Source organism: Rhinoraja longicauda, chromosome 32 (genome assembly GCF_053455715.1).
Source record: "Rhinoraja longicauda isolate Sanriku21f chromosome 32, sRhiLon1.1, whole genome shotgun sequence".
NCBI classification, from domain to species: domain Eukaryota; kingdom Metazoa; phylum Chordata; class Chondrichthyes; order Rajiformes; family Arhynchobatidae; genus Rhinoraja; species Rhinoraja longicauda.
This window is the reverse complement of record NC_135984.1, coordinates 3,595,109-3,609,000: the sequence shown is the minus strand read 5'-3', so window position 1 is coordinate 3,609,000 and position 13,892 is coordinate 3,595,109. Positions and strand designations below refer to the sequence as shown.

General features: G+C 45.8%; 1 protein-coding gene across 6 annotated transcripts in view; it reads right to left on the bottom strand.

Annotated features, from left to right (window-relative positions):
- The window catches only part of nectin1b (nectin cell adhesion molecule 1b), a 370,202-nt gene extending 360,323 nt beyond the window's left edge, over positions 1 to 9,879 (bottom strand). The window contains exon 1 of one of the 6 annotated variants that reach the window (XM_078426911.1): positions 9,227 to 9,879. In XM_078426911.1, the coding sequence (XP_078283037.1) occupies positions 9,227 to 9,311 (85 nt within the window). In that variant the 5' untranslated portion in view covers positions 9,312 to 9,879. The remainder of the gene's footprint in view (positions 1 to 9,226) is intronic. The other 5 variants (XM_078426910.1, XM_078426913.1, XM_078426912.1 and 2 more) reach the window with 5 other exon arrangements.
- Positions 9,880 to 13,892: the final 4,013 nt, after the last annotated feature.

Here is a 13,892-nt window from a genome sequence, read left to right as displayed (position 1 = left end):
CTAGCGTCACGCAGCTTCTAACGGAGAGATGGGGATTTGTTTTCAAGCTTCCAAACGTGGTTCACCAGGGAGATGATAGCGTTCCTCACGCCTCGATGGAGTTCAGTCATTTGCTGTCCTGGTTCCTCTCAATAAACTGCACTAATTGGAATGATGTATGGCCTGAGAGGCTCAGTGTTTTCAGCAGTACAATGACCGTTTCCCAAAGGACAACCCATATCGAAGGGGGAGAGGGAGGGGTACAACGCTACAATCTAAAACAGAAAGTCATAGCACTAGCAGAGTTGGGGGAGGGATTAGCCATGGGAAATTGAGAGAAGAGAGCTTCCAAAATCTCTTCCAAATGCTTTGTCTGTGAACGTTACTATTTTAACGTTACTATGGAAAACATGGATACATCTGCAGATGTAGCCTTGTACATTCCGATAAGGATTCTGGAACAAGAAGCTCAAATGCAACAGGAGACTTAGATTGTGAAATCAATGGCCCAGATCATAATGTAACAGAAACTTTAACTCGGCAACTTAAATAGTTTGAGAATAAATTTCTGTGCCGAGATACAAACTACAAGTGATAACAAAAATTGACAATTATATAACATTTTGCACAACCATTGGCCACTTACCAACTCTCCATGTCCTGTTGAAATTTAGCCTTTGTTTCAAATGGGGAAACAGCCAATTTATTCATAACACCATATAAAGTAAAGTAAAGTAATAATTATCGGGTTTGCAAGTTACATTGACTCAAGAATAAAAGCACACACCAGAAGATACAAGAGTAGAATCAGGACATTCAGCCCATCTAGTCCACCATTTGATCAAGGTTTAACTATTTTTCCCCTCTCAACTCCATTCTCCCCATAACCTTTGACGCCCTTACTAATCAAAAAACCTATCAATCTCTGCTTTAAAATACCCAATGACTTGGCCTTCACAGCCGTCTGTGGCAATGAATTCAACAATTCACCACCCTCTGGTAAATAAATTCCTCCTCGTCTCCACCTCCATTCGCCAGCGTTCAAGCCGCCTAGCTGTGCCCATCCTGCTCCAAGCACATACATCTTGACCAGTTTGGATTTGCTCTTGTGGAACAGCAAGGTCACTGGTCCAACCACGCCATCGGCACAGCTGTGCCCACAAAACCTCAGATTACCCAATCTCATACGGCCACAGTTTTGCTCTACAACTATAAGGACATCAATGTATTATCTCCGCTGCCAACAGGCGACTTAAAGGTTTCTTCAAGGGCTTGACCCATAATGTAGACCACCACACTGTCAGGATTATTACTTCAGTAAATCTCATACAGGGAAGCAAATAGAAGCAAGCACCTTTGATAGATCTCAGCCCTGCTCTGTTGTGGAAGAAGAGAAGATAAGATACCTTCCACCACCCATTACTAAAAGAAAACTGTGGATATAGCAACTCCAAATGTGGCCAGGACCACTATTAATAAACCACACAATCAGTGAACCAATGCTGATTAACAACCTCGGACATGCAGTTAACTGAATTATTCATCAGGCTAAACAATTACACCTGGTCTACAAATTGCCCTCATCAAAGATGACGCAAGGCAGGTGTGGGAGGAGAGGAAGAGTGCAAGATCACCACTTACACTAAGGGGACCCCAGAAACGACTGGATGTCTGTCAAATTAGGGAGGGGTGTCAGTAAGGTCATGCATAACAGGACAGCAAAATTGAAGAGGCAAAGGGGAAAAAAAGCCCCAAAAAATTAAATGCTGAAAGCCTGACTGAGAAGGGTTCATAAGATCGTAAGCGATAGGAGCAGAATTAAGCCATTCGGCCCATCAAGTCTACTCCGCCATTCAATCATGGCTGATCTATCTCTCACCACATTCTCCTGCCTTCTCCCCGTAACCCCGAACTAATCAAGAATCTATCTATCTATGCCGTAAAAATATCTATAGACGGCCTCCACAGCCCTCTATGGCAATGAATCCTACAGATTCACCACCCTCTCTCCCTCTTGGGATTATTAGAAGGAGTGGTAGAGGGAAGGCCCAGTTCTCAATCCACTCACAGGCCCCGGACAGACTTTCACTTGAGAGTTAATTCCGGCACCAGAAGACTCCAATGGCATAAAGAGCTTCCCAAAGGCAGTGTTGATGTTGAAAGTGACAGTGTCCATAATAAATAGAGGAAGACTTTGGGCTCTCAACAAAAAAAAACAAGCATCTAAATTGGCTATGTTAATAAAAAAAAGACATTTTAAGAAAAGTCTCCTGTCAGACATTTTTATGCTCTGAACTATATTTGTAAATGCTTGGAAGTATTTTATGTGTTCGGTGAGCGGCAATTCGTTAAACAAGAGATTGTTTTTACAATGAGGATATGAAAAAAATATTGAAAATAATAAAAACTACAAATCAGCAGCTAGTAGTTCCCTTAAAAACATAGTCTAAAGAGCTCTAATCTATCATTCCCAAGTTAAAAAGTGCTGCAAAGGGGCAATACTCTGGAATTTACAAGATTTAATTCCGACGTTACTGCCTCTCAATACAGAGGCCATAAAACTAAATTCAATGACTGCAAATCCAGCAGTATTTCGTAATGAGGGTTCCAGTTTCTAATGTTTGCCTAGTCCACAATCTATCCACAGGCTTGGCAGATTGAATTCTACTGCTACATGTCGACACAGGCATGAACAGTGAAGAGCGATATAGGGTTGCCAACTTCCTCACTCCCAAATACGGGACAAGGTGACGTCACCGCCCAGCGCCCCACGTGACCTCGCCCAGCCAGCGGCCACGTGCTCCCGCTCTACCAATGGCGGCCGCCATTTGATTTGTAGTTTTTATTATTTTCAATATTTTTTTCATATCCTCATTGTAAAAACAATCTCTTGTTTAACGAATTGCCGCTCACCGAACACATAAAATACTTCCAAGCATTTACAAATATAGTTCAGAGCATAAAAATGTCTGACAGGAGACTTTTCAAACATGTTCTTAAAATGTCTTTTTTTATTAACATAGCCAATTTAGATGCTTGTTTTTTTTTGTTGAGAGCCCAAAGTCTTCCTCTATTTATTATGGACACTTGTCTCTTTCAACATCAACACTGCCTTTAGGAAGCTCTTTATGCCATTGGAGTCTTCTGGTGCCGGAATTAACTCTCAAGTGAAAGTCTGTCCGGGGCCTGTGAGTGGATTGAGAACCCTTTGTCCCTTATCTGGGAGTGAGGAAGTTGGCAACCCTACTAATACAGGACAAGGGCGGTCCCGTATGGGACCAACTAATTTAGCCCAAAATACGGGATGTCCCGGCTAATACTGGACGGTCGGCAACCCTACTGGTGAAGGTAAACTCCAGGCAATGAAAAATGGACATTGACACACCCAGATCAAAGTTAGTTATACTTAATTTTCCCATTTTAAGCACATTCAAAATACACCTTTTTTTGGTCCAGGGTACAACCACAAAACTGATCTATTTTTATTAAACAAACAAAGATAAGGTGAACTCAAAATGTCTGAAAAAAATGGCTCAGTCTGAAGAAGAGAAGGGTCTCGACCCCAAAAGTCACATATTCCTTTTCTCCGGAGATGCTGCCAGACCCGCTGAGTTACTCCAGCTTTTTGTGTCTGTCTTAGGTGAACTCAAAAACTGACATACAGCAACAATTAACACCATTTTCCTAATTGTTCTGAATAGTTGAATATACAGTTCGTGAAGGGACTGTGATTCTCTCTTGAAATCATTCCTTCTGAACAGCTGCCCATCTCAGCCATATCTAAATCACAGCTACCCAAGAGTAGTTAGTATAAGAAAATAACTGCAGATGCTGGTACAAATCCAAGGTATTTATTCACAAAATGCTGGAGTAACTCAGCAGGTCAGGCAGCATCTCAGGAGAGAAGGAATGGGTGACGTTTCGGGTCGAGACCCTTGAGTAGTTAGTGTCAATGATGCATTGGCAATCATGTTGCAGATGGACATGTTCCTCGTGAGCTACATCACCCTTCTTTTTTTCCATCATTTTACAAGCACTCGGCTACTTGGCATCCATACACAAGACATCCGGATGAAATATTAATCTTCTCATCACACCATGGAACAGGTTTGAAGGGTTATGGACCAAGCGCAGGCAAGTGGGACTGGGGTATCTGGGACATTGTTGGCCGGCGTGGGCGAGTTGGGCCAAAGGGCCTGTTTCCACACTGTATCAATATATGTCTCTCTGACCAGATGACACAGGATGAGAAGCCAGCTCAGTTGGGACATCAACAAGGTGACTTAATGAACTGTTGTGAACTTACGCCATTGACAATAAGCATCTCAATGACATGCAGGAGAAGCTGGAATTAACGGGGGGTGGTGGGGAGAACTGGATTACTGAGGCGCAAATCCTACGTCCTACAATAGCCGGGCCACTGATGCAAAGTTGCTAGTCTTCTCCTTGGCACTCATCCCCCTTGCCCGCCCAATCTTCCCTCCCCCACCCACCCACCCATCTGCCGATAAGCATGCAGTCAAGTCAAGTCAAATTTATTTGTCACATACACATACTCGATGTGCAGTGAAATGAAAGTGGCAATGCCTGCGGGTTGTGCACAAAAAGAATTACAGTTACAGTCGAAGAAAATGCAGCAATAAAGATATTGTGGGAACGATTAAGGTGAGTCATGTGCATCAGTGAATGTCAATATAATAAATGTGCAGGGAAAGAAACCTGCAGATGCTGGCTTAAAACGAAGGTAGACACAAAATGCTGGAGTAACTCAGCGGGACAGGCAGCATCTCGGGAGAGAAGGGATGGGTGACGTTTCGGGTCGAGACCCTTCTTCAGACTGATGTCAGGGGAGGGGGCGGGACTCCAAAGACGTCACTCCAAAGACGTACAGGTATGTAGGTTAATTGGCTGGGTAAATGTAAAAATTGTCCCTAGTGGGTGTAGGATAGTGTTAATGTACGGGGATCGCTGGGCGGCACGGACTTGGTGGGCCGAAAAGGCCTGTTTCCGGCTGTATATATATGATATGATATATGACTCCGCCCCCTCCCCTGACATCAGTCTGAAGAAGGGTCTCGACCCGAAACATCACCCATTCCTTCTCTCCAGAGATGCTGCCCGAGTTACTCCAGCATTTTGTGTCTACCTATAATAAATGTTCATTCACCCTATACTCTTGCCACGCTACCTCCCAAAACGTTGACTGTTAACCAACTGCACAGACGGTGATCGGTTGTTTACTTGTTAAGCCCTTGTGAACATTTTCAATTTTTACATATAAAAAGCGGCATACTGCTCTCAAATTAATCGATATTATCCAAACATTTGGTGACTGTTGAGCACGAGAAATCTCTGTGGGGAAACTCATTATTCACGATCGAGGCAGGGGATGGCCTACAAAGGAAGAGAATGCGAGTTTCTAGAGAAGGGGGGAGGCTGCATAAATCAGGAGATCCCACATGCCTACTCTGCTTTCTACCTTTAGAAGTGACCCCCCCCCCTCCCCGATTGTTTAGCAGCTTAGTCGCCTACAGGCGACGTCAATAGACAGACGCTTCAACGCATTTTGACGGTTGTTCACACATCCACCGCTGCCAGTTTCACGGAGTTACCTTTTCCCTTTCTAGTCCTGGCAGATATTTGAACTGCACCAGTGCAGTGCCAATCCTTGTCTCTGCACAACATCCATGTAGAGTTACACCAACATTCATTTGAGAGGGTGTTTTATTATCCTGTGTCCCAGATAGAACAATAACATTCTTACTCACGGTAGCACAACAGCGCATGTAAACACAGGACACTGTAAACAATATAAATGGGGGAAAAAGTTCAGTATATATATTGAACTTTTAATATATATACATATCTATATATATACTGAACTTTATATATATATACATATATATATATATATATACTAGACCAAGTGGACCCGTTGGGCCCATTCCTCACACTTTTTTATTTTATATATATACATATATATACACATATATATATACACACACACATATATGTGCGTGTGTGTGTCCTTCTCTCCTGAGATGCTGCCTGACCTGCTGAGTTACTCCAGCATTTTGTGAATAAATACCTTCGATTTGTACCAGCATCTGCAGTTATTTTCTTATATATATTAAAAGTTCAGTATATATATATACACACTGAATACACATATATAGACATACATATACATACATATATGTATATACATATACATATACACACACACATATATATATATATGTGTGTGTGTGTGTGTGTGTATGTATATACATGTATGTATATATATATGTATGTATATATATGTGTATTCAGTATATGTATGTATATATATGTATGTATATATATATATGTGTATTTGCACATAAAAAACAAACAAATAAGAATAGTGCAAAACGACAAAGCCAATGCCCCCAAGTCTATATGGTTCAGAGCTTCTTGAAGGTTGCAGTTTAATAGCCTGATGGCTGTAGGGAAAAGCTGTTCCGAAGCCTGGGTGTTACAGATTTCAGGCTCCTGTACTTTCTTCCTGATGGCTGGGGTGAGATGAGTGTATGGCCAGGGTGGTGTGGGTCTCTGATGATGCTTCACCTTAACTGCAAGAACAGACCCGCGGTGAATCTGTGTTCAGCAGTTTCACACAGCAGAGTGCACCCGAATGTTTGCCTCGGTCTCTCTGTCAACTGGCATGGGATTATCAAAACGTAATTGAATATATACGTGGAACATACACATTTATTTCTGCGTGGCTTCCAAATAATCTCATTCCTCCCACTCACTTTCCCAGCAATGTGCCCAGTTGAGCATTGGCAGCAAAACAATTGAACGTGATGGAGAAGGACGGAGGCTCAGTATAAATCACTCGCAGGCTGTCGTACAAAGTAATTTGGTCCTTTTGTGCATTCTCAGAAATGTTCCGGCTTATGTCAGTTGTTGTTTTGATGCCATCTACACAATCACATTCTCGGTGCACACCACCATAATGGTAATGGTGCATTGCACAGTGCAGGGGAAAAAAATAAATGGAGTCCAGCCCCAGCACCACTCAAAGCCCGAGGCAATATAACAGAAACAAACTGAACATATCTCAAAGAGTCAGAGAGACTGACAATGCCTAATGTCCCCTTACCCACTCACAGCAAAGGCTCCGATTGAGAGCTCAACAATTTTTAATGACGCACAAACAAAATACCAATAATCAAGCCTGCCGCCAGACAAATAACAAACAAAAATCCAAATTCATTCACAGCCAATGTAACATTTCACAGCATAAACCACTACAAGGCACTTCACCGATGGATTAAGTTATACCTCCTGCATCAAATAAGAGATTAAACCAGAAAATTATTTCAAGCTGTTCATAATATTAATTGGAAAAACTCAATACAAGATTTTGAAACTCGATCTGACAGATTACAACTCAATCCAAGATATTAAAACTCAATCCATGATATTAAAATATCTGTATGAACGTGTTTTGCCAATTCACATCCTTAGGTATAAAAAGAGCATTCACATGTTAATAGACTAATACAATGAAAAGATTGACTTTCAGAGACGGTATTCAATGGCTTGTAAATGTAGCAATGAGGCATAAAACATCAATAGAGGGTTTCATTTATACTGCCTTCAACAGGAATCAGAGCACTGTAAGCTTTGAGACAGAGAACACAGGCACTCCAGATCAGACAGAAATGTCTATCAAAGCTCACGGATCTGACATTAAAGGCACTAAACAATTGACTTTGGCAAGGAACATTACAGGGAGATGTCTCAGCAGGGAGGAAGGGGGGGGGGGAACAGAGCCCGATTGCAACTTGAAACTAAATTGGAAAGACCAAGGGGTGCAGAAAACAGATGGAAAAATGAATGGCCGGAGAAGGGGGGTGCTTGAAAATTGGGGATCACACAGTCGCCGAGGCTGGAGGAATGTATCAGATCTCCTCCTGCCTTTTCTCCGGTGTAATAACCCTCGTTCAAGTCATGGAATTTAAGCTAATGAAGAATCTCAGGGGCAAAATAGATGATGTGGCCGTACACGCCCTACAGAATCGACTAATCCTTTGCATTAACACAACCCCCACCCCCCTGCTCTCCCCAGCCTTCAACCCCCTGCTGGGTTGCAACAGATAGCAGAGAATTCCAATGGCTGGGGAAACAAACGCTCGGCTCAGAGAAGGCAGTGTGGGGATAAGCATTGCAACATTAAAGCCCACATCACCGGCCTCACTCTGCCTGGCCCCAGCTTGCAGCTGCACTGAATATTTGTAAAGAATTCCGTTTATTCTTTTAATGTTAGTCAAAGGGGCTCGAAACACACACAGTTTGCAAACGTATCAAAACGAGCCATCATTAAATGTTGTTACATGACTCATCGCTGTTTGGAGATGACTATATATGTATGGGAGGACCATTTCAGATCTTTTTTTTTGTGGTTGGAATTCACATTTTGCCCCATTAATAAATCGAGTTAGCATCATCTCGGCAGATCTGTACAAAAACAATAACTGCGAGCAAACTGCTACACGCGAAGGATTCTCCTGATTAAAGTGCAGGCTGGTGATGTGACGTTGGTTGCAGACCTTACCAAGTGATACGACTTCAAATAATGCCCCAACTCTCTCTCTCCGCCTCTCCTCTCTCTTTCCCCCTCTCCTCTCTCTTTCCCCCTCTCCTCTCTCTTTCCCCCTCTCCTCTCTCTTTCCCCCTCTCCTCTCTCTTTCCTCCTCTCCCCCTCTCTCCCCCTCGCCCTCCCTCCCCCTCCTTGCCTCTCCCCCTCTCTCTGCCTCAACCCCCTATCTCCCTCTCTCTGCCCCTTTCCCTCTCCCCTCTCTCTCTCCCCCTCTCTCTCTCTGCCCCTCTCTCCCTCTCCGCCTTCTCTCCGTCTCAACCCCTCTCTCTCTTCCCCCCCCCCTCTCTGACCACATCCAGCCATCCATCTATCCCCTCTTTTCCCCAGTCTCTGCTAGTTTCTTCTCTCCCCCAGTTCATCTCCCCCATCTCTTATTTAAAAGGCGGTGTGTGTGTTGTGTGTGTGTCTGTCTGTGTGTGTGTGTGTGTGTGTGTGTGTGTGTTTGTGTTTGTGTGTGTGTGTGTGTGTGTGTGTGTGTGTGTGTGTGTGTGTGTGTGTGTGTGTGTGTGTGTGTCTGTGTGTGTGTGTGTGTGTGTGTGTGTGTGTGTGTGTGTGTGTGTCTGTGTGTGTGTGTGTGTGTGTGTGTGTGTGTGTTGTGTCTCCCTGTCCGGTTCTTACCTGGCAGGGCAGCGGCGAGTAGCAGCAGGGGGAGGAGGAGTGGCGGCGGCGCCGCGGCGCTGCGAGAGCACAATCCCGGGTCCATGCTGAGTGAAGGGGAGCGTGGATCCACTGGCACTCTCACTCTATCCCACGGCCCGGCCCGGCCCGGCGCTCTGCTCCACCCCACACACACACACACACACACAGGGACACACGGACACGGGGTGGGTGCGAGTGCGGTCTCTACCCCGGGAGGCCGGGTCCCTCCGCCGGCTACAGACGTCCACAGCCCCGCTCCCCAACACAGGTCTGTCCCACCGCCCACTCGCCCTGGACACCACACGCCACACCACACGCTGCGATGAGATGCGCTCCTCTCCTCTCCTCTTCTCTCTCTTTCCTCTCCTTCCCTCTATTCCATTCCCCTCCTCTCTCCTCCCTCTCTCTCTCCTCCCTCCTTCTCCTCTCTCCTCCCTCTCTTTCTCCTCCCTCTCTCTCTCCTCCCTCCTTCTCCTCCCTCCTTCTCCTCTCTCCTCCCTCTCTTTCTCCTCCCTCTCTCTCTCCTCTCTCCTTCTCCTCTCTCTCCTCCCTCCCTCTCTCCTCCCTTCTTTTCTCTGCTCTCTCCTCCCTCCCTTTCTTTCTCTTTCTTTCTCTCTCTCCCTCCCGCTCTCTCCCTCTCTCCTCCCGCTCCCGCTCCCTCCCTCTCTCTCTCTCTCTCTCCCCGCCGCCAGCCTCCGCAAAACTGGCAGCGACCTCCCTCCCTCCCTCCTTCAATCACAGGAGGGGCGGAGCGCTGGGCCGGGGCTGGTGTCAGGGGCCGGGAGCTGGCTGGCCGCAGATGTGGGAGGGAAAGAGGGAGGGAGGGAGGGAAAGAGAGAGGGAGGGAGGGAGGGAGGGAAAGAGAGAGAGAGGGAGGGAGGGAGGGAGGGAGGGAAAGAGAGAGAGAGAGGGAGGGAGGGAGGGAGGGGGAAAGAGAGTGGGAGGGGGAAAGAGAGGGAGGGAAGGAGAGGGAGGGAGGGAAAGAGGGAAAGAGGGAGGGAGGGAAAGAGGGAGGGAAGAAGGGGAGGGAGGAAAGGAGGGAGGGAGGGGTAAGGAGGGAGGGAGGAGGAGGGAAGGAGGGAGGGAAGAAGGGGAGGGAGGAAAGGAGGGAGGGAGGGGTAAGGAGGGAGGGAGGAGGAGGGAAGGAGGGAGGGAAGAAGGGGAGGGAGGAAAGGAGGGAGGGAGGGGTAAGGAGGGAGGGAGGAGGAGGGAAGGAGGGAGGGAGGTGGACGCGGATCACAGAGCCGGGCTGTATCTGCGAGGGGGGGTCTGATTGTGAAGAAGGGTCTGGACCCGAAACTCCAGCCATCCATTCCCTCCCCCCAGAGATGCTGCCTGCCCCGCTGAGCTACTCCAACATGCTGTGTCTATCTCGGGTTACACGGGGCCGGGCTGTATGTATCTGCGAGCAGGGGGGGGGGGGGGTTAAACCTGGTGGGAGAGGAGAGGAGAGGGGTCCGGGACATAACACGGGCGCTGTGATCACCAGCGCTCTCCAAGGGGGAGAAGCAAGGATCCCATGGGAAGAAAGACTGGCTTCTGCCGGCCCTGGGAATGTCCCCCCAAAGCACTCTCTGCGGCTTCTGGAGTTCTTCTGAACCGCATCCCTTGTTCCAGGAAACACTACTGTCCAGTATGTGACCGGTAAATCCCCCCCCCCCCCCCCCCATCAAAAATAAAAACACTTAGATACAATGCACTCGATCAAGGACTAAGTGGATCCCCTGGCACCGTTTTAGAACGAGAGCATGAAAATTATCCCCTTGTGTAGGAAGGAACAGTCTGATGAAGGCCAGTTCATTGGCTATATTTAAGAGGGAGTTAGATGTGGCCCTTGTGGCTAAAGGGATGAAGGGGTATGGAGAGAAGGCAGGTACAGGATATTGAGTTGGATGATCGGCCATGATCATATTGTATGGCGGTGCGTACAGGCTCGAAGGGCCGAATGGCCTACTCCTGCACCTACTTTCTATGTTTCTATGAAGGGTCTCGACCAGAAACGTCACCCGTTCCTTCTCTCCAGAGATGCTGCCTGGCCCGCTGAGTTACTCCAGCATTTTGTGAAATTATCCCCCTGGTTCTTCTCAAATATTTACCCCACAAACAAGTGTTAGTTTTTTAAAATGTCGCAGTTTTGCTTGTCACTTGTGTTCGTGCTCCACACCCACACACACCACTTGCCACATTGCGTAGGATGGAACTCCAGATGCTGGTTTACACCTGAGATAGACACATAGAAGCTTGAGTAAGCCAACAGGCCAGGGGCCATCTCTGGAGAAAGGGAATAGGTGAGGTTTTGGGTTGAGAACCTTCTTCAGCTTGGTCCATAGAAACATAGAACATTCAGCCCATCAAGTCTACTCCGCCATTCAATCATGGCTGATCTATCTTTCCCTCTCAACCCCATTCTCCTGCCTTCTCCCCATAAACCCTGACACCTGTACTAATCAAGAATCTGTCAATCTCCACCTTAAAAATGTCCATTGACATTTGTCCAAATGTCCAGAGCCATCGGAGGCGATGAATTCCACAGATTCACCACCTTCTGTCTAAAGAAATTCCTCCTCGTCTCCTTTCTAAAGGTGCGTCCTTTTATTCTGAGGCTGTGCCCTCTGGTCCGAGACTCTCCCATCAGTGGAATAATCCTCTCCACATTCACTCCATCCAGGCCTTATGGCTGAGAACCAATCAGACGGAAGAATTTTGAAACAAGGAGGTCAAGACATAAACAGAAAACGCTGAGAACTTTCATCAGGCCAAGCACATTCTATAAAAAAGATAACAGAGCTAATGTTTTAAGCTCTGAAGAAAAGGGAATCTTATACACAATGCTTAATATTTGAAACACTGTGGATTCCAATTCACTCAGATAAAGGTTTAATTTAGTTTATTGTCACGTGTACCGAGGTACAGTGAAAAGCTTTTGTTGCGTGCTAACCAGTCAGTGGAAAGACAATGCAGTACATGATTACAATCCAGGCATTCACAGTGTACATATACATAAGGGAATAACGTTTAGTGCAAGATTAAGTCCAGTAAAGTCTGATTAAAAGATAGTCCGAGGGTCTCCAAAGCAGTAGATAGTAGTTCAGGGCTCCTCTCTAGTTGTTGGTAGGATGGTTCAATTGCCCGATAACTGCTGGGAAGAAACTGTTCCTGAATCTGGAGGTGTGCGTTTTCACACTTCTCTACCTTTTGACCGATGGGAGAGGGGAGAAGAGGGAGTGACTCATCCTTGATTATGCAGGTGGCCTTGCCGAGGCAGCACGAGGTATAAATGGAGTCAATGGAAAGGAGATAGACACAAAAAGCCGCAGTAATTCAGCGGGTCAGACAACATCTCTGGAGAAAAGGAACAGGTGATGCTTCTGGTCGAGACCCTTTTTCAGACCTGAAGAAGATTTTCATCTGAAGAAGTGTCTCGACCCAAAACGTCACCTATTTCCTTTTCTCCAGAGATGCTGTCTGACCCACTGAGTTACTCCAACGTATTATGTCTATCTTCGGTTTAAACGAGCATCTGCAGTTCCTTCTTACTCAATGACTTGTGTTATGGTCTGGGCTGCCTCCTGATTCCAAATGTTTCATTTGTTCAGAGTCAGAAAGGTTGTTCACCAGTAATTATGGCTTAGTACTCCATCAGAAGCTCACAATCCTCATTCAACTGGTGCTTACGGTACTTTTTTTGCAGTGGGAATAGAATTAAATCATTAAAGTTTTTGTTAGATCATCGACAATAATTATAATTGATTATAATGGAGATGGCTGCAGCAACACAATCTGTGAAGGATAAAAGTATCAGACAGCAACCACTAGCAAATTAATGTTCACATAAATGTTTCAACGAACTGTGTGCAAACTCCGGATGCTTCAGTCCAATTTCCTTTTCATGGAAATAATTGCTAATAGCTTCATCCCTGGAACACATTACAAATTCTAGGTATGCTGTCCTTCTCAAAATGGTGCTACAAAAATATCTCACATTCACAAAAGATGACACCTCAAGATTCCTTTGGTGCCGACCTTATATTTGTGTGTGTAATTCTCTTGATGTGATCTCATAATCTTCTGGTTCAGAGGAGAGAGCTGTCAGCTAAGACATGGACGGTGTAAGAAAAGAGAGAAACACACAAGAAACCTTCATTTCCTCTCTGAATCCCATCACTTTACATAAAATATTTCACATGACATAGAAGATTTAAGTCAATGCTGAATATCAGAGTGGTCCCATCAACCCTATTCCCCCCACTTGTTTCCCTGCCACCCGTTCTCTCACCCAACACCTCCCAACAACTTCTATAGAAAGTATAAGAAAATAACTGCAGATGCTGGTACAAATCGAAGGTATTTATTCACAAAATGCTGGAGTAACTCAGCAGGTCAGGCAGCATCTCGGGAGAGAAGGAATGGGTGACGTTTTGGGTTGAGACCCTTCTTCAGACTTCAGTCTGAAGAAGGGTCTCGACCTGAAACGTCACCCATTCCTTCTCTCCCGAGATGCTGCCTAACCTGCTGAGGAACTTCTATAGAAAGCATCTTTATCGGGATGCATCAAAGCCTGCTTTGGGTACAACCTCAAAATCCAAGACCGTCACACAAACCAGCCTCCCTTCCATTGACTCCCTCAGCACTTCATGCTGCCTTG